Raw genomic sequence first — 19,414 nt, forward strand, 5'->3', positions numbered from 1 at the left:
GTAGTACAGCCTGTCTCGTCTTCTGTCTTAAGAATTTAGTGCCATTGACAAAGCAGCTCTCATGAGAGAAACATGACTTGGAAACAATTTTGGACTAAAACCAATGCTATTAATCAGCGTCATGATTGATAGTTGGGTTTAGCTGCTCAAAAGTCATCTAATGTAAAATCATCTGCCACTTTTTCAAGGCTGAATCAAAAAATTTTGAGCATTAATGTTTTGCATCGTGGCGACTGCAGAAGTAATGTAGGTGATTACTTTCTGTTGTAGTTCATCTCATGTTCTTGAGACACTTTCCAAACAAATTATTTTACCCTGTGAAAATTAACAGTCAAATATAAAAAAGTTTAAGATATTAAAGGTATAAAAATATTAGAGAACAAGATGATCATAATTTTAAATGCATTGCCTCCTTGGCCTTGTAAACATGTAAACTTCCACTGCATGACCAGACTGGGTTCGGTTTGATCAGTGTTGACTGTGTTAGGAAAGGAAGAATTTTCTCAAGCTCCTGCTCACTTGTACAGTCTTGTCCTGTTTTAGCATCTCTAAACTTCCATTACTTATAGTTGTTACTGAATTGATAGAGGTCACAGTACTGCTGGGGGGGAGGCACCGTAAAAAGAAAACGTGTGACTGTTTTGATAGAGTAGAATAAAATTCACCAGTTTGAAACACTGGATTTAGAAATGATGAATTTGTAGGGGAATTGATTTTCACTTTTTGTACAGTAGAGTTTTCTCTGACACAGTATTCCTCATTCAGATGTCAGAATACAAATACGTATACCGATTTGCAGCATGTAACCTTGACAAATATAACAGGAATTCTTCATCTCTTTGTGTATTTATTGATGACAGTTAGCTCCAGGGTTCTCATCATCATTTAGTCATATTTATTTTGACTCTTAAAATGTCAGTAGGAATGTACATCAGCTGCTAATAAATGTTAGCAAGAACAGTTAGCTAAAAGTACATTGTGTTTACACATATCATCTTGAATAATTTTCCTGTAACACGTCCTACTGTAGGCAATTGCCATTGTCTGGGACTTTCATTTTGAACACTAAGCAAACTTCTGAAGAAGCAAGGGCAAATCTTCCACAAGTTCTATCTGACCAAGCAGGGGTTTGAGTCTTCTCAAAGCTCTGGCACGCCAGGTCAGCATGCTTAATGGGACAACACCTTTATGGAGCAGGTCCATGTGCTCCAAATCAAAACTGTAGAAGCTGTTTGCATCTTAGAAGTCAGATGCTGCTTGCTTTGAGGGAGGCCTAGCAGTTGGGAAGGTCAAAGGGGTTGGAGAGGTACATGCAGGTAAAGAATAAAAGGAAGATAGGCATTAATAAGGTCAGAAGAAAAAAAGACTGGGTAGTTGAATATGGTTGAACGGCTGAAAAAAAAGGTGAAGTTGGTTAATGTGGAAAGATCCACAGTAAAAGCTGCGGCAAAAAAGTTTGGCCACATTCTCTCCCAGGCTGTGGAACTGACCTTAAGATCCCCTTTTCTGCCTTACTTCTCTCTTTAGGTAATAGCTCTGGGAGTGCTGTGACAATGTGTGTGTAGTTATCCCCTGTTAATTGCTTTAAAATATTACCATGTTCCACTGTTGTTAGTTGTTATGTTAGGAAGCAGAAAATTATATTCTACTTTTATTGTGCAATTACATGCTAAACTTCCCATTTGTTATGTTTTTAATAGCAGCCTCCTCATAGTTATTTTAAAATAGAAGCATTATCTCATTCACTGTCAGTATAATGATTTGTCTACTGGGAAAAAACAATTTTGTATCATTCAGAATTATTTCTTTAATATTCAGAGAATTTTCCTAGGGATTAGGCTTGCTAACTAATGAGGCTTTTCTTCTGCTTAGTCATGAAAAAAATCCATCTTTCTAATTTTTACCTCTTTTCTAGCTGTCTGCTCTGTTGGGATAGCTAATCCTCCATCGGTTCCTCCTATACTTCAGTTACTCTGTTCATTTACTGTGTTTTTTCAAGGCAGGTATTTCTCTGACTTGTGCAATAGGTAATCCACAGCAATTGTAATAAGGAGAGGATACCAGTTCTTGATCCTGCTCAAGATGGACTTCCCTAAAACCATCATCAGCCGTAGCCCTTGTTCTGATCACTCTTGTTGACATGGAAAATAGGTGGGCTTCATGCACACATATGACAGGGGACAAAGAGCCTTTTAATATATGACTTTTGGAAAACACAAGCTTGATCATCACTGGAAACAAGATAAAAGCTATGCAGTATTTTGTAAGGGGTATCTGTATGTGTGTGGTTTTTTAAAAGAGTGCTAAGGAGTATTAACACCTTTTAATTTTGTCTACCACTTGCTTCAGCTGATTTTCAATCCCTAGATTTCTCTCCGAAATCTGCATTTGCTTGCTTTTCCTGTTTATCCCTTTTCTTGTTAATACTATATATTTTAAAGAAACTATGACTCTGGATTTGTATATGAAAGTTGCTGTAGAGAGCTATGTGGTGTTACTAGACAAAAATCAATCTTGTCTCTCTTCAGCCTTTCCCCTTTTCAGCCCTAATTTTTTTTCAGGTTGGGGATTAGATATGGCATATCACGAGTCAGGGATACAGATTTTTCTACAGTGGTATTTTGATTTTTTTAGTTGTTAAAGAGAAGGAAATCAATTAGTTGCGGGTATTCAAAGTTGTTCTTCCCTTTTTCTGCTCCAACAAATTGAAAATGTATCATGAACACACAGCTAGGAGAGATTTTAATGTCTTAACTGGCAGGGTGCAAATACATGTGTGTATCAACTGCAGAGCTCAGAGAAAGCAATTATAAGTAATTTCCTGTCTGTAAGAAGGCCTGCTCTAATGAATACTATTCCTTATACCTGAGCTCTTCCTGTTGCAAAATTTGCTGTCAAAACCCAGTTCCTTGCCTCTGACTGAAACTGTCAAATGCAAAGCCAGGTAGTCAGGGATATGCAGTTTGTAGAGCAGGAATTAATGAGATAGGTGCTGTATTTGACCTCAGAACCATTAGCTTTTCCCAGGTTAGAGATGCTGATAAAATAGTTACTCTGAAATATGTGTAATCTAAAATTAGAAGCCTTCCCTGCAGTTATGGTTGAAGCATTTCACACCTACCACCTGGCAGGGTCAATCTGGCTTTCTTTTCATTAGTTAGAATCATGATCACTGGCAGGGATGCAGGAATCACACTGCATGACTAAAGTCTCTTTTTCTGGAAAGAGAAACTTTTTTTCCTAGCTCATGGGGAGGGTTCCTTTCAGGAACACAAATCTGTACCTTTCATGATGAAAATAACACAAAAATACTAATGAATGTGTCAAATGTTTGAGTGTGGCAGACTCGCAAAAACCCAAGGAGAATGTAACTGGGGCTTAGCTACAGTTCTCCTGCAAGCTTTAATAGTGTTTTTAACATTGTGGTTTTTTCCTTGAAATATGGTAGAAATGGCAGGTAGTTATTTTCACTATTTTCAGTTTCCATGGAAACCCAGTGTTTGCAGTAACAGTCTTACTGTAAGTTCTGTTATCCTCCCCCAGGGCTTCTATCCAGTGTGGGGATTTAATAATTCATGAGCATTAGGCCTGAATTTGCTAGGAAGCAAACTGCGTTGCTTGGAGCCGTTTTCTTAGAGCCAGATTAATTTCCCTCACAGATTTGGTGTTCTTTTCTCTTAAGATGTCTCTATAAAATGCACTCCATAAACCAACGCAGTGTACTTCCCTTCACTTGTTTGTGAAACTGGGGTTATTGCAGATCTGCGGGGTAAGGCAGCTCATGAAAGAACTCTCCTCCCTTCCACAAAAAAGGGAAAAAAGCCAAACACGCACCATGAGCACTTGCCTGAAAAGGAAGAGCTGAAATAGTCCCTGAGTCATTGTTCAGATGATATGCAAACTCAGAGTTCAGCAGAGGTAATCTCAGGGGTTCAGGACTGACAGATATGATGGATTGCTCAAATCTTGTTTTGCCATGGGATCTAGTACACGCTGTTTGTTTTACTTTGTGAGTGGGAACTGAGTTCTTCACAAACACAGTGTCATTCTGTGCATAGGCTTTGATGCTCTCACACTTCAGCTGAGAACCGAAGACTGGTTCTGTGGAGCACTGACAGGTTTTATTGTTAGGTCAGTCTTACAGCAGCTGTAAGGACTTGGATTTATTTCCAAGAGGATGAGTGAAAATTAGCAACTCTGAAAGGTAAATGTCATTAATAAAAATAAACTGGAAAAGCTTTTTACGGACAGTACTCCTAAATGGACTGCAAATAAATTGCTTAGTTATCTTAAGAGTTCTGCCTTTTTAAGTATGATGGCAACATGTAGATGCATTCTGAAGTATTTTCACAAAAAAGGAAACTTTGTTTAAAGTATTTATGATCTTTCCACAAAATAATATTTATAAGACTTCCACTTTTAGGAGCCAGAATTATTTACCCTTTGTTTATAACATCAGTTTTCTGTTTCTTCACATACTTATGTAGGTGTCATGAACAGTTGTATTTAATTGCAAACCCTTCCTTTTATTGCTTAAATCGTCTTTCAAGATCAACCCAATATTTACAACAGTGGGAAGTGGCTGAAATGTCAGTATACATGTGTGATTTCTTCACGAATATAAGAGCATCCAGTTGAAATAGAAGCTCAGAAGGACTGATATGGAACTTGTTTCTTATTTAGATAGTTTCTACAGGGTGTTTTCAGAAGCATCAGGCTACAGTGCTGTCCTTCAGTGGCCATTTTGATCACTGTAATGTTTTCGCAGTTGACAGACATTAGACAGATTTTGACAAATTTAGCAGATGGAATGAAAATAAAAATCTGTGTTTTGCCTAGTCTAAGGTTGTACGAGCAAATGCGAGAGGCATCCCATAGTTATTCGTTATCTGTATTGCAGGAGCAGCCCAAATGGAAAGCCAGGGCAACACAGCCAGGCTTTTCTCTTTGCCACTACACAAACAACTGGGGAACAATAATTGCTTTCCTGAAAAATAAGCTAATGCTGCTGCACTGGGGCTTTAAAATATCTGTTGTGCTGGTTCAGTGTACTTCCTCTGTGATAAAAAGAACAGTTTCACAAGTTAATTTATGCAAATATTAGCTTTTCCAAACTGTAAGGTTTAGAGACTGGAGTTCAGCTTTCTTTCCCCCACCAGACCCCAGGAATCTCTTGCATGGTGCTTCTCTACTAACTTACGGCTGGTTTCAAACAAGTGCCTTTTTTTTGTAGCTTTAAGAAAATATGTTGGTCATATACAGTAATTCCTAATATAATCCATTCACCTGGTCAGCATAATGTCCTTGAAGAGCTTGTACACACAGTGATAGAGGGAATGCAGTATTTCACGGCATTGATGAAGTGAACTGCCTGAAATGTGGTGTGCGCAGCAAGACTGCAGTGTCTCTTCTCATAGCGAATGAGTAGCTCATGCTGAGGTCTGTCCTGGGCGACTTGGGTTTGCAGTGCACAGGCTTTATTCTTGAGGTTTATCTGGGACAAAAAATGGTGCCTTTTCAGTAACATCTTAAAATGTTTGATATTCATACGCCAACTTAAACTTTATTCTAGAATTATTGGCATTCAGTAAAAGAAGAGACTAGAAGATACTCTAAGAAATTAAATAGTCATGCTTATCACCATTTCTTAAATGGTGGGGCTGAGTATGATGGAAGGAGGTGAACTGTGCTGATGAGCCCAGTGTATCTGTATGTGGCTTATTCCTGCTAGCTTCTGTGACAGCCTCTTCAGATTTTTGCACCTGAATTTGTGTTTTGTATGCAGGGAGGGATTTACATGCTACTAGAAGAGTGAGAAACAAAGCCAGGGAGACACTGCAGGAAAATCAAGGCCTAAAATATTATAGTTATTATATGTTCTCTGCTACCATACGACCCTTTGGACTCAGCACTGGTACATATGTCATAGCACCAATATGTATTTTAAAAAGAACCTTTGTTCTTTTAGTCAAGTGCTAGATTCTGAAAACCCAGTTAAATGCAGATTTTTAGAATGGACTGAGGTGTTTGTAAAAATGTTGGGATTTTTCAGTGTGCCCTCACTTGTTCTTTGGAAATAGGAAACACCGAGGAAAATAAGAAAAAGAAGGGAACAGATTCGTAACTTTAACTGGCATATTGGAATAGAGAGGGTGAAGGAGGCATCTGTTCCTGGGAGAAATGGCTACCGAACCACTATTTAAGACAATGGAAAGGCACAAGATGTGAAGTTTCTGCTTAAGGGCATTGACTCTCTAATGTGTCACTGTCTCAGCTTCAGAAAACCAATCTCCTATGCATTGTTAAAGAATGTGGTTTTTAAATCCATGTTCTTTATTATCAGCTTCCAATTCAAACAGAAAACTGATCCGCAGTCTCTCTACAGTCTACCATTACTTTGGCACTGTACATCTATGGATGTACAGTGCATTCGGAAATTTATATGCAGTCAGGATTTTTTCTTACAACCCCACAGTAATTAATACAGGGGAGCTCATTACTTCATTCCAAGCTCTTTGCCCAGTCTTTTGTTGTTATCTTCTCATGTTATGCAAAAAGCCTTACAAACAACCTCAACAAGAAAAACTCCCTACAGGCATAATGCCACTCCTGCTCACCCAGCAGTAAATTTTGTCCCTGTTTGCCCCTTCCTTCATGCTGAAAATGTAATGTCCCAGGCCACTGATTGCTTCCTTCCTTTTTGCAGAAACAGATGCCAGTTCAGTATGGTCCTGCTTTTCAGACAGTTAAAGGAAGCCAAGAAGTGAAACACTACACTCCTTTCATTTTTCATCCTTTCAAGGAAAAGAACAAGAAGCTATTTTACTTGGCTTATCAGAGCAGTGTTTCTTATCTTTGAGTAGCTTTAGCAATTATTAATCATGCGAGTGATTGTAAAACCTGACTTATTGCTGCACAAGAGATGGTTTCACTCTGATGTGAGTTAGCACAGGAGGAGATCTTGCCGTTAAGGTAATTGATGATTACTTATAGCCTGTAGGAACAAGAGGAATAAATAAGCTTTTGTTTAAGATACTGCTACTTACTGGTATAGCGCATTTTAGGTCTGAACTCAACAAGGTAAAATGTTAATTCTTTTCTCCATTTTGGTTCTTATCTCCAATTTTATGCAAGAGAGAACTGGTTTTGATGTATTTTCAGAGTAACTAAAAAAGAGATGTTTTTTTTACAGTAGTTTGATCAAGCAGTCAGATTGTATCAAGCACTCAGTACCTCCCTATTCTCCATTTCCACCACCCATTTGGCATTTATAGGGGGTTTTTAAATGTTCTTTATGATGTATTTCAGGGTTTTCTAACAGAGTAGCATGTGCCTGTTTTCTTTAAGTAATTAGAGAATATTCAGTTATAATAAGAATAATGTTTAATGCATAGAAACCTGGGCGATTATTTCCATTTGCAGTTTACTCAGATTTGATATTTTTGTCTCACTAAACTCGGCTTTAATTTTGTCTAGATTCTATGCATGCTTTTTGTCTTTGTGCAGAAGATGATCTTGAGGAATAGACACTGAAGACTGAACTCTTTCAAAGGAAGTAGCTGCCAAAATAAAAAATTAAGTGACTGAATTTCTCTTAGGTTTCTTGACCCTCAATGTGTGTCTCTGTCTAAAAAAGGAGCTGTAATGATAGCTGAAGGCACTGGATCTTCAGATCATTGCAAACAGGGTTGTTCTTCCTGGTTTGCTTTGACATAGAAATAAATCTGCAGTTGTAAAATGGAGAGCATTTTACTAAGTAATTTGTAATATAGGTCAACAGTTTGAAAAGGTTCAAGTCCTGTTCCAGGATATACTAACAATATCAGCACTAGTGAGACCTTAGTGGAATATTTAGACTAGCTCTTATAAACTGTTCTTGATCAGTAATACTGAAGATGAGAGAAATTCTGGAGATGAGAAACAAAATTGTAAGTTTAGGAGAAATGACCTGCAGGGGAAGGTGGGAGAAGTTGAGGTGCTTAGGCTTTTAAGATTGCCTGTTAGCACTGTTCTCTTTTCATTCTCCTTGTCCTGTCAGTGGATCTCTCCTTTGACAGGATGCCTTTTCATCATGTTCCACCATTCTCAAATGCTGCAGTTTTCTCGAAGTTCCCTTAATTATTTAGTCACACAAACTCAAGAGGACTCAGGGGATGATTGAAAATTAAAGGAAGGAATTTAAAGGTTGTTACTCAGGTAGTGCTGGAATAAGGGAGCAGTTGCTGAAAAGGCAGATAAAAAAGGTGGTGGTCTGCTTCATTTCTTGCAAAGCACACAAATATGGAGACAGGAACCAGATTTTCTCTGTGGCTGTAACAAGAAAAAGGGTGAATTCCAAATTTTAAAATACTTGTTAATGGAGCAAAACCTTGCACGAGGCTATCAAATGAGCCTCCAGAACACCTCTCTTTTGATGTTTTGAAAGCAGACAAAGCAATAGGACTGTTGCTGATAAATCAAGTATAAATAAAGCCTTGACTGCTATTGTCAAAGGGACAGCCTGCACGGGATTCCGTCGGACACAATATTGTATTCAACTACAGTTATAAAAATAAAGTGCTTACTAGTGGTGAAATAGTTTTTCAAAGAAAGTGTTGGAAGTTCAAAAATACGAAACTTACTCGAGATTTAAAATAGAATATGTAACATTATTGTTGAGATCAGTGGAGGTAAAAGAATAGCTTTACCATTATTTCTTGAAGAACTTCAATTTAAGGAGTTTTAATTCTTCGATTCGTTGTGTTATATGATTTAAACTTAAACAGGGGAAGTTCTTGTTAGGTCTAAGGAAGAAGTTCTTTATTATGAGGATGGTGAGGAACAGACTGCTTAGAGAAGTGGTAAATGCTCCATCCCTGGCAGTGTTCAAGGCCAGGTTGGAGAGAGTCTTGGGCAGCATGGTCTAGTATGAGGTGTCCTTGCCCATGGCAGGGGCATTGGAAGTAGATGATCTTAAGTTCCTTTCCAACCCAAACCGTTCTGTGATTCTGTGATGTATATATATGCATTTGTATGGCACATATATGTATTATAAATTGCTGCAAAGTTCATTCTCTAACAAAGTCTCTCAATGGCTAGTAAGGATTTTTTAAGCATGAATACATTTCTGGGTTCAGTATATCCAGGCCTATTGAACTCGAAGGTGTTGCTGTTATTCATGAGCTGCACTGTGGTGTAAGCTCTTAGTACATATCAGCAGAATATTATCCCATACTTTTTTTTAGTCTTCTATTTTTTTTCCCCTAATTATCCCCCACTGGATGTTGTTGGAGACAGGATGCTGATAGGGTAAGATGGACTCTTGCATGGAGGGCAGTTTTAATGATTTGTCTGGTTTTGCCTTTAACTCAGTTTATCGGTGACCCACGTTTTATGATTCCATAGTACTGAATAGTAGCATGTATTTCCTGTATTTTTACCAGAATTTGAAAATACTCTCAGTCAGCAGTACATTTTCAAATTTCTATTTTTCCTTTTCTCTAATCAATTCTTCATCTCACAGAAGAGCTTGGTGCTCTGCTCATGGTTTCCCTTTAAAATATCAGTCATCCACTCAATTAAGAGAACCAGCCTTGATCTGACCACTGCAGTGAAAGTGAAGATATTCCAGGTGTTTATTATATAAGGCATAATAACTTCCAGGGATTTGCGGTCAAATATGAGTGAACCAGCTTTGAGTTACATCTTGATTTTTGGATGGACATCACTAGTGGATACATTTTTCCCCTGCAGACCTAGTAATTACAGTAATTATTTTTGAGTGTGCTCACAGGGGGTGTTGGAAGTTTTACACTTAAGAAATAAACTACAATCATTGTCATTTTTTCAAGTTCAGCTTTGAAGAGGACCAGTATTTATTTAATGAAAGTAACTTCTGTGACTCTGCAGGTCATCATGGATTCTTGTTTGTTTTCTTGATGGAATTTTCTTTATGGAAGGAGATATATTTTACAAATTACACTTGTAACCAAAAAGAAATGCATGTTACCTCCTCATTTTTCTAAATGAAAAAATTTACAATGAAATCGATTCAAGGATTAAAATGAAATGGATTTAATGAATTAAATCCCCCCTAGGCAGTACTTTTAAAGGCATTAGAAATATTGGTGCTTGACTCTGCAGTTTGAAAGGAACATGACTATGAGTTGATAACTCTTTAAATTGCTACATATTTTTGCTGGTATCAAGCATGATTTCTATTTGGAAACTGATGGTGTGTTATCTTCTCAGTTATTTGTTGCATTAACTAGAGCTTATCTGTGGGCATCACTGCTACTGCCCTGCCTGCTCCTCTTCTGAAATTCATTGAGGTGATACCAGCAACTGACACTGAACTAACACCGATTTGAGTTTCTGTTAACATTTAATTGCTGATGTGGTACTGGAGGTCCTGTTCAGGTGGCCCTTTTGCAGGAGCTACAAAGGACTGAAGCAAACAGCTGGGAGAAGCAGCCACTTTGGTCATCCTGCTTGAATTGCATGCTACTGTGTGGTTTCACAACCTTAATTAGTTGCCAGCAAAATAATGTGCACAAGACTGAGTTAATGATAAAGGTTAAGAGTGGAATTAATGTGGTTTTATTGAACATAGGTCTTACGTTGAAAGTTGTAGCTTAATTTTTTATGGTTTATGTGTTAGGTAGGTAGAAGTAGCTATGAGCACTTAATATAGTTGTAATGTAACTATTATTGTACTGCACTCCGCTTCACACACCATAAAATTCTTACTAAAATATTAGATTTTATGATGTCATTAAAGCTAAATGTTTGCTAAAACATTATTAACTTACTAATTGACATCTGAAAAAGTAATTGTAGGTAAAGAATCATCAGATACCTGTTTCTTGTGGTTTCATTTGGGGCATGTGGGCAATCTCTGGGGTTTATAAGCATGTGCTGCAGATTACTTGAAATTATCGTTGAATGAGGTTGTGGGATGCATGGAGATTGGGGTAATAGTGAGTAACAGGGAGAGAGCATGATCTGGATTGCTCAGCAAGATGAACTTAAGCAAATAAACACGTGAAGGTGTATAACAAGGTGACAGAATTGTGATGGTAGTAGCAATTCTGAAAATGTATCAGTATTTAGAATGGACAGCATAATGCCATAGTGAAAAGGCTAAGATATGATGTTTGGTAAATTACAGGTAGGGTTAGTAAGGGCTTGATTTCACATGTGTGAATCACACGTGTGTATTTGTAATTATGGTATAGGTTGTACCAGTACTAGACTGTTTCAAACCTATATTTTTTAGAACTGTTCATGTGATTTATTTGTATACAGAAATTCTCTTCCATCTTAAGAAATAATATCAATGTCCATGGTTTAGCAGCCATAGTAAGGATCATTTATCTTGCAGTCTGGCTACACGTGCTGGTTTTGCTCGTAAAAAGACTGTTTAATTTTATTTATAAGCATTTCTGTCAATTGAATCTTGATGTGTTTGAATTAGTATGTTGCTTCTATAAATAGTATAGTGGAAGGAGGTTGCTTAATCAGTATTCTTGTTGCCTGTAGTTTTGAGTGGATGTTAATAAACTCAGTTTTACCGAAGGCAATGTACTCCTCAGCAAGTGTGCCCTAGCTTTTGCCTGAAGTAGTTGTAATATGTTCAAATTCTGTGCTTCATATATTCACATTATTATAATGTTATTGCATCATGAATATGCATCAGTGTGATGTTTTCACGTGCGGAGTACTTGCTATTAAAAGTCTTCCATGCTATTCCATGTAATGTTATCTATATCAGTGGGTTCTATTATCTAATACCTGTTCAGTATTATTTGGGATTTAAAAAAAGAAAAAAGTATAAAACCCAGTGCATCTTTTAAAAGAAATCTACCTGTATTTTATGCTGAAGTGTGTACATGAAACTCTTACTAATTTTTTTTAATGTCGTTTGCTTTTTAGTGAGAGGTTTATGGTGAGGTTAAACAAGAACGGAGGCCCCAGAAACCCGGAGAAGATAGATCGAATGTGTGCACTTTTCACAGTACGTGTCTGTTCCCTTTCTTCTTCCCTTACAGTAGTTTGATTGTAGATATAGTCACCCTGAGGGGAGAAAACCCAGTTCTTTCTTTCCAATTTATTGAGTGGAACAGAAGCTGATTTTAAGTTTTGTTATAATTACATGTTAATAAGAAAATGGACATACTTATAAATTATTCTTCTGGCTAAGTAAATATACTGAAGTACTTCCTTTTAAGTGCATTTATTCCTGCTTGTAGTTTGAAATTTTGAGTATTTTCATTGCATGTACTCTTAGATAACAGGTCACAGGTTAGCCTGAATGTGAAGCAAGGCACTTTTTCCACAATCTAAGTTTATCAAACAACTACAACACCACACACGGAAACCCAGAAAATTCTCCAAACAGATTTCTGTCATGGCCTGTTCAAGAGTGCATGTAGCAGCCCCAGGTAGATGGTGCTGCAGCATCTTCCCAGGTCTGTAGCGCAGTGTGTGTGATGGAACAGAACAGACCAGGATGTGCTGCAGAAGCAGCAGCCAAGTTGAGCTGCAGAGAGGTGGTTGTGATAAAGGAAACACTGTGACTTCCTAAGTTTCTGTAGCAGGTCTGTGCAATAGCTACCCCATCCTGACACAAGGCAGATATGACCGACAGTACCAGCAGTCTTTAACCATCTGTGCCAGAGAGACAGGATAAGGAATACCCATCTGGCTCCTACCAGATGATACCTCAGTTGAGAGTAAAATAGCCAACTAAGATTTACCTCCTTTTAATAGTTCAGACTCACCTCTCACCTAACTGCTTTCTTGTTTTATAGTTTTGCTATACCAAGATAGTAATTTTAAAAACCTCAAGCCTTAATATCCATTCTGTGTTGGTCTTAACTTCTGTTAAACATTGCCTCAGAGTCATGTGTCAGACCATGATTTTATCTGCTGCTTCTTCTCAGAAAGAATATGGAAATCTAGAGACACTGAAACTTAACAGCTCATCACAGAATAACTGTAAGGAATTTCAGATCCCAAGTGTGATAAACACCTTCCATCGTGACGCACCTTTAGCTAGTACACATGATAGAAGCTCTTTGACAGAGGTATTTTTACCTCCAGTGAAAAAAAACATGGCAGGCAGCTTTGGTATGAACTTACGTTCTGGCAGTGAAACCCTCTAAGGTCAGGCAGGGCTGGTTTCTGAAATAGGCATGGTTCCCAGCACCATTCCCTTTTCTCCTTTAGGAAGATAGCTGAATTTCTCCTTTTAAGGAACAGAACGTATGTAAGGATATAAGGATGCCCAGTTCTGCCTCCATCTGGATATGAGATGCAGGTCAATCCAAGAATAGCACTGATGCTGACATGAGTAGCAGGTCTAGTTTTGGTACCATCAGTAAAGTGCTACCAGCTGATTAAACGTCATCAGAGGTAACAGTGTCTTAGTATTGCCCCTGGCACTGACTATACTGTTGGTAACTCAAACCCAAGTATCTTCCTCTTCTCAGAGAAAGGTGGCCAGGGAGCAGGCTTCAGCACTGGTGTCTGGGTCATGCGAAACAGTGCAGTGTTGGAGTAAGAACTGCTCTCAGGATTATTCCCAAAAGGCAGCACAGACTGGTTCATATCAAGTTTGGCACTTTCTGGCCTCTAAGGTTCATAATTCTTAAAAAGATTTTCGCCATCAAACTTCCCCCATCTGCATTGGTGCCACGCTGCTTAAAGGTCATGTAAAAAACCTCCGTTTCACACCATGCTGTGAAGTGTGAAACAGTTTTGCTCCACTGACCTGCAGACCCATCTTTGCACGCTTTCAAATATACAAAAAGAATAATGATTTGCTATGGCCAGGGGCATAACATTCCAGGTGAGACCTGCTGCATGTTGCAAATCAGGCTAGCATAGTATAAAAGAGGCCAGCCCTGAGCATTGCAATCTGGTGCCACTCTGTAGCACTATCTTTCTGACCAGGGATCACTCCCAAGCTACCTTTCAATTTAGCTGTACAAAAATACCAAAGCTCCTGCAGTAGTAGCTCTCTGGGGTGCTTAGACTTGTTATCTATCACTCTCTCTGGTAGAACGTGTACTCTTCGTAACGGGAATAATGATAACTGGGAAAACTAATTGTACAAAAAATTGCACACTTCTGATATTTTTCGTCAGTGTAGTCAAAGAACTTCCCAAAGTATGTAGCAAAGGAGCAACAAATAATAGCTTTTTGAATAACCCTTGTATCCGCAATGAAATTATCGTAACTTCCTAATTATGAAATGCATATAAAATAAGGTAGTTCTACAATTTTCAGGTTTGTTCCTAAGGCTGTGTTAGTTTTAACTCTTGATTTCCTCACTCTCCCCCACCACCCCACAGTATCTTTCTGAAACTAATCTTTCCCAGAGGCAAGAAGCCCTATATCTTAGATAATTCAAGGTATGCCTGCCTTTTCCTGCCATCTCTTCTGCTTCTAAGGGTTCAGCTGTCTCCTTGTGTGAGATATCAAAATCACTTAGGTAGTGTTTTTACATCTGTTGTCATATCACACTAAAGGTGAAAAACTGCTTTCTCAGAAGATTAAAGCTCACTCAAGCAAACCTCAGCCTATGCATGCTTTAAAAACATTCCTGTGTCTGAATTAAAACGTAACCACACAGTATAAGCTTGCTATTTTTGTTAAATACCTCACTCTGTCACCTGTGATGTTGGCAACTGAATTTGGTAAAGCTTTTAAAATAACTGGTCAGTTAAGTATCCTGGATTCCAGGCAGTGAAGTATCCTGGATTCACTGATTTGGGGGTGGTAGAATTTGTTTTTTTTAACATACAGTTAGACCTTTATAGGGACCAGCATGATAAAGAGCTAACCTTTGTTATAGAGTAACATTTTTCCATATCCAGTATGGTGGGGGGAAAAGAGGTGATTTTCTAACAAGCCATGGAATTAGAACTATTATGAAATTATTTTGCTTATCAAGCAGTACCATTTAAGAAGCTTAGAAGGATGTGGGAAATAATTCCCCTGTGGACGCAGGCCTAAGAGCACCTTTCTGGATATTGGTTTATTTATACTGCACACAGGCAAATAATGAACTTAGTTTGTCCTTTCTGGTCCTAAGTCGTGTGTGGATTCTCTACAGAGAAGTTACCTGAAGAATTCCTCAAAGGGGCTGGAGTTTTTTGGTGTTTGTCCATGTCATAGGAAGAATTTCTCGCCTTGTAAAAAGCCTCTGCTGTACAAAGTGAAATACAAGGCCATCTGGGCCCACATTTTTTTGTCTTTTGACTGTGACACAGTATATTTTTTGTGAAACTGAAAAGCGACGGAAGTGTGAACCCATCAATATGTTCATGCCCTCCATTTCCTGATATTTTGACAGCTGCCCTTTGGAAAAATAGTTCTCTAAATTGCTGTTAGTTACAACTGGTAATCTGACAGTGTAATAAAATACTCCCTGTCAGATCACAGATACTTGCAAAAATCTGTTACTCTCTAGAGTATTAAATACTACCTCCAAGTTTTGTTGCTTTTTCAATGTATTGTCAGGCATTCCTGAGATTAAAACTATGTCAAATCCCTTCTTACCATGGAACTTCAATTTCTCCAGGATGTGCACGCTAAAGCCTACCATATGCTGTGTTGGTATGTTAGGTGATGAAAGCCTGGAAAGTATGTTCCTTTATTCATGCAGCAGCAAAATAAGACTTGAAGAGAAAACGATAAAAGAAGATTTATATAGCTTAATTCTTTGGCTTCAGAGAGGCATGATCTGCTAGCTGGTAAGCATACCAAGCAGTGTGTTTGCAACTCTCTGCATATGCTGCCCAGAGAAACACAGTGCTCCTTTTAAATGGAGTCAGAAGATACAGCCATGAATTTATTACTTGCCTGCTGTAATTTAGCAATGTAACAGTATTTGAAAGGGACTGAAACTTCTCCTTAGAATAAATTCTCTTTATGCCTAGCTCTCAGTCAGTGGGCCCAGATTTTATTGTGCTATATGTCACTTTAATCCGAAGCTCAATGTTTATGTGCATTGCCATCATAATCTCAGTAGTTGAGATTTGGTTTCTCAAGTCACATGGGGAAGGAATTTTCTGTGTGACTTTTAAAGTTCATATCTTAGCTTCCAGCAAAATGCAATTTTTAATTCACTGAATTAGTTCAAATTAGGAATGACAGAACTTAGATGTCCACAGTTTAAAATTTTCTCCCCATTTATGTAAAAATTGGATTTTTTTTTTCATTTTACAGTGCTTTTAATACCATTTAATTGCTTTTTTTAAGGAAAATACTAGGTTTTATTTGAACCTGATATTTTTCCAGTTGATTTTTGCTTTGTTTTTTAACACACAAAAAATAGAGTATTAGAAGTCCAAGCTACATTCGTGCATAGACAAATCCACCAGTGTTGTCCCCATACAGCTGTACATTTTAGAGGGGACAGTTATTTCTGGGATATGTATCTTTATTCAATTGAAAAGGGAACAAAAAAAAAAGAGGTAGAAGAACACATAGCTATCATCTCAAGTTGTTTGTGAAGTCATATGTGAAAGCCCTAGAGCTGTTTTTAAAAAGCCTTACGTTGAAATCATTTTGTACAAACCAACAAAAAAATTGTTTGAGGAAAATGTGAGGTGATGTCAGTTGCTTCAGTGTAAGGGGAGGAGTGAAGCAAACAGCAGGAACTGAGCTGAAGCCCTCCTTTTTGGGTATGTCTCTTTCCTATGCATTCACACTTCGCTCTCCCATGTTCTTAGGAAGAATACATTAATCATTTTGCATTTCCAGTTGCTCTTCTCCTGAGAAATGAATGGAGCAATGCCCTTTACATCTGGGGAGAATTTGAAGGCTGTCTGGTGTAAGTCAGGACGTAACAGTAAGATGGTAGCACTTAGCAGAGGGAAGAAAGAGGCAACAGCTGTTGTTATAGATCACAAAGAACATTTTTGCAACAGAGTCATGAATGAATATTCTCATAGTACACAAACATGTGGTGTTTAGAATCTCCTTGTCTTGGAGGTTAGTAACATAAGGAAAACTTGTTTTAACAATGCTAATGTTTTTAGAAAGAAGTGTTTCCTAGTTCTTTTCTCCAGTTAAAAAAAGAAGAGAGGGGAATGTTTTTGTTTATAATGTTATCAGAGAAAAGCACAACATGCCAAGGAAATTGCAATTAAGACAGCTTCAAACATGTGAAGGCAAAATGCCACAGTAGTGAATTATTGGGAAGTACTTTATGCATAATTCTTAATTCATTTTCTTTAATAATAAAGCTTTGTCAGGGCCAATAACACTTTTTGTCTTCACTAGCTTCAGTTTTCCTACTCTTTCCTACTCTTCACTAGCCTCAGTTTCCTACAGCTCTTCTGTAGGTTCTCCTTTTCCCAGTTTTTGCAGTTCTTCAAGCTCATTTTTAAGTTTTGACCTGGAACTTCAGAGTTGGCATCCATGTATATGACAGCTTGCCATAAAAATAACTTTTCAGAGATCTTAAAGTCCTGTGTTTTGCTAAGCAATTATCTTAAAACTGAACTTATTTCTTAGTTTTTCTAATACACTATCACTGTTTCAAATGTCATTAAACTGTTAGAATGTTTTTTTGCCAAATGCGGCCCTTTCCAGCTACTGTGCTCCTCAAATCATCACTCGGCATGTTTCAGCAGTTAGAATGGGGCAGAGAGCATTTCTAGACAGCAGTTTTGCATGCATCCTGCCCTGGTTTTGAATGTTGAAGAAGTTTAGCTATGAACTAGCTGCCCTTGGCTCTCTGACCTCATGGTTGAGACACTGCCTTGCTGCTTTCATAATGTAATGAACACCTATGAAAAAGAATAACACATTTACAAGCAAATAAACCATGTCTCTGAGTCTTCCACTTTTTCTCCTGTTGAGACTTTTACTTGTTCGGAGGAATTGGACCAATCGACTCCTAAAACAGAGATTAGTTCAAAACACATTTTGAATCTGAATTGTGACAGTCATGCTGCAGACTTTTCCAGAGCCATCGTGTGGCACAAAGACTACACAATGAGAAGTCAAAAGACAAAAAAGAAAAGCAGAAGGGAAGGAAAAGTCTTAGAGACAGGGCTGGGACCTGCAGTCAGGGGATGGGGTGAAGGAAGCCAGAAGAGGTGCAGTTAAGGTAACTCAAGTGTTTAAATTTACCATGCAAATTTAATACACTCTAATAATGTGTTTGAATTAACGATTAAATGAATATTTTAAATGTTTGCCAGAATTTTGATATATCATTGGAGTCAGAAGCTTCAATTTATTTTCCTTTTAAAGACTATTCAACCAATTGTAATCCTTCTATACTTTACTCTTCTTGTCTGTAAATTAGAAATCATAATACTTTCTCTTATTAAAGATGGAGGAGCTAGGTGAATGGAGAGTAGTACTGTGTGGTCCTTGTTACTGTTTGTGGGAGTTTTGCAGACCCTTATTTTGGAAGTTAATTTTTTTTAATGTCTCTATTTTTTCCAATCTTTTAGGATCTCAGCAGTAAGGACATGAAGAGAGATTTGTACATAGTTGCCCATGTAATCCGAATAGGTACAGTATGATTTAAAACTTGAAATATGTATAATTAACTATGGTTTTACCTTATTTTTAGGTGTGTTTTTAATTGACATTATGATTTAACCAGTGACAAAACTCAGTCATAGACCAGGCCTATCTGCTGAGATTAATATTCAGACCATATGTAGCTAAGTGTTATGAAGTTACTGATGACTGTTTCACAGTGATTTTTTTTTTTTTTCTGAGTATGAAACAAAATACTTGATTAAATGCCATGTTTGGGGGAAGATGGAGAAATTAAAAGGCTTTTAGTTTAATGTTTCAAAATTTAAAATGAGGTCTTCTTACTGATATATACTTAGTTAGCAGGACAGGGCATCAGCATACCTGGCCATCACATCTAGTAAACCAGAGGCTGTTAGACAAATACATGTAAAAATCTGGTTTCTCCTGTGTAGGAGTCTGTAGTGCTTCCAAGAACCCACACTCAAGTTTAGGCAGATGCCTGTAAAACATAAGAGCAGGGAAGCTGTCACACCTGTCAGGTGTTCTTCCTACCTGCTGATGCCAGAAAGGAGCATTAGCAGAAGTACCTGCTGGTGGGAAGCCTGTCAAGCTTGCAGCCCAACATTTAGCAGGATACGCTTGCTGCTTTTCAGGTTCTCTTGGCTGCTCACATACAGCTGTCTAAAGGAAAGATCTGGATGTGTAGTGCCAGCACCTGACCCTACCCAAGGAATAAAGCCCTTCTTTGCTTATTCACTTGACTAGAAAACCTTTATAGAGTGGGTTTCTCTGACTGTTCATAGGCCAAGCTAGGCTTAATTTATTCTTGTTGAGATTTGCAGTAGCAGGAATGGAAAGTGTCTGTGATCGAAACTGAATTTAGAATGTGTCTTACAAGGCATATTGCAGTGCTGAAAAGTAG

The 19,414-nt window shown here is 37.9% G+C and overlaps 1 protein-coding gene across 9 annotated transcripts in view; it reads left to right on the forward strand.

Annotated features, from left to right (window-relative positions):
* DOCK3 (dedicator of cytokinesis 3) overlaps positions 1-19,414 on the forward strand; it is a 184,872-nt gene that overhangs the window by 68,963 nt on the left and 96,495 nt on the right. For all 9 annotated transcript variants that reach the window (XM_061346909.1, XM_061346906.1, XM_061346903.1 and 6 more), the window contains exons 9-10: positions 11,914-11,995; positions 18,459-18,519. In XM_061346909.1, the coding sequence (XP_061202893.1) occupies positions 11,914-11,995; positions 18,459-18,519 (143 nt within the window). The remainder of the gene's footprint in view (positions 1-11,913; positions 11,996-18,458; positions 18,520-19,414) is intronic.

The sequence above is a fragment of the Neopsephotus bourkii genome, unplaced genomic scaffold, assembly GCF_033783945.1.
Source record: "Neopsephotus bourkii isolate Nb327-2 ecotype Australia unplaced genomic scaffold, CSIRO-AGI_Nbou_v1 NB_284, whole genome shotgun sequence".
Taxonomy (NCBI): Eukaryota; Metazoa; Chordata; class Aves; order Psittaciformes; family Psittacidae; genus Neopsephotus; species Neopsephotus bourkii.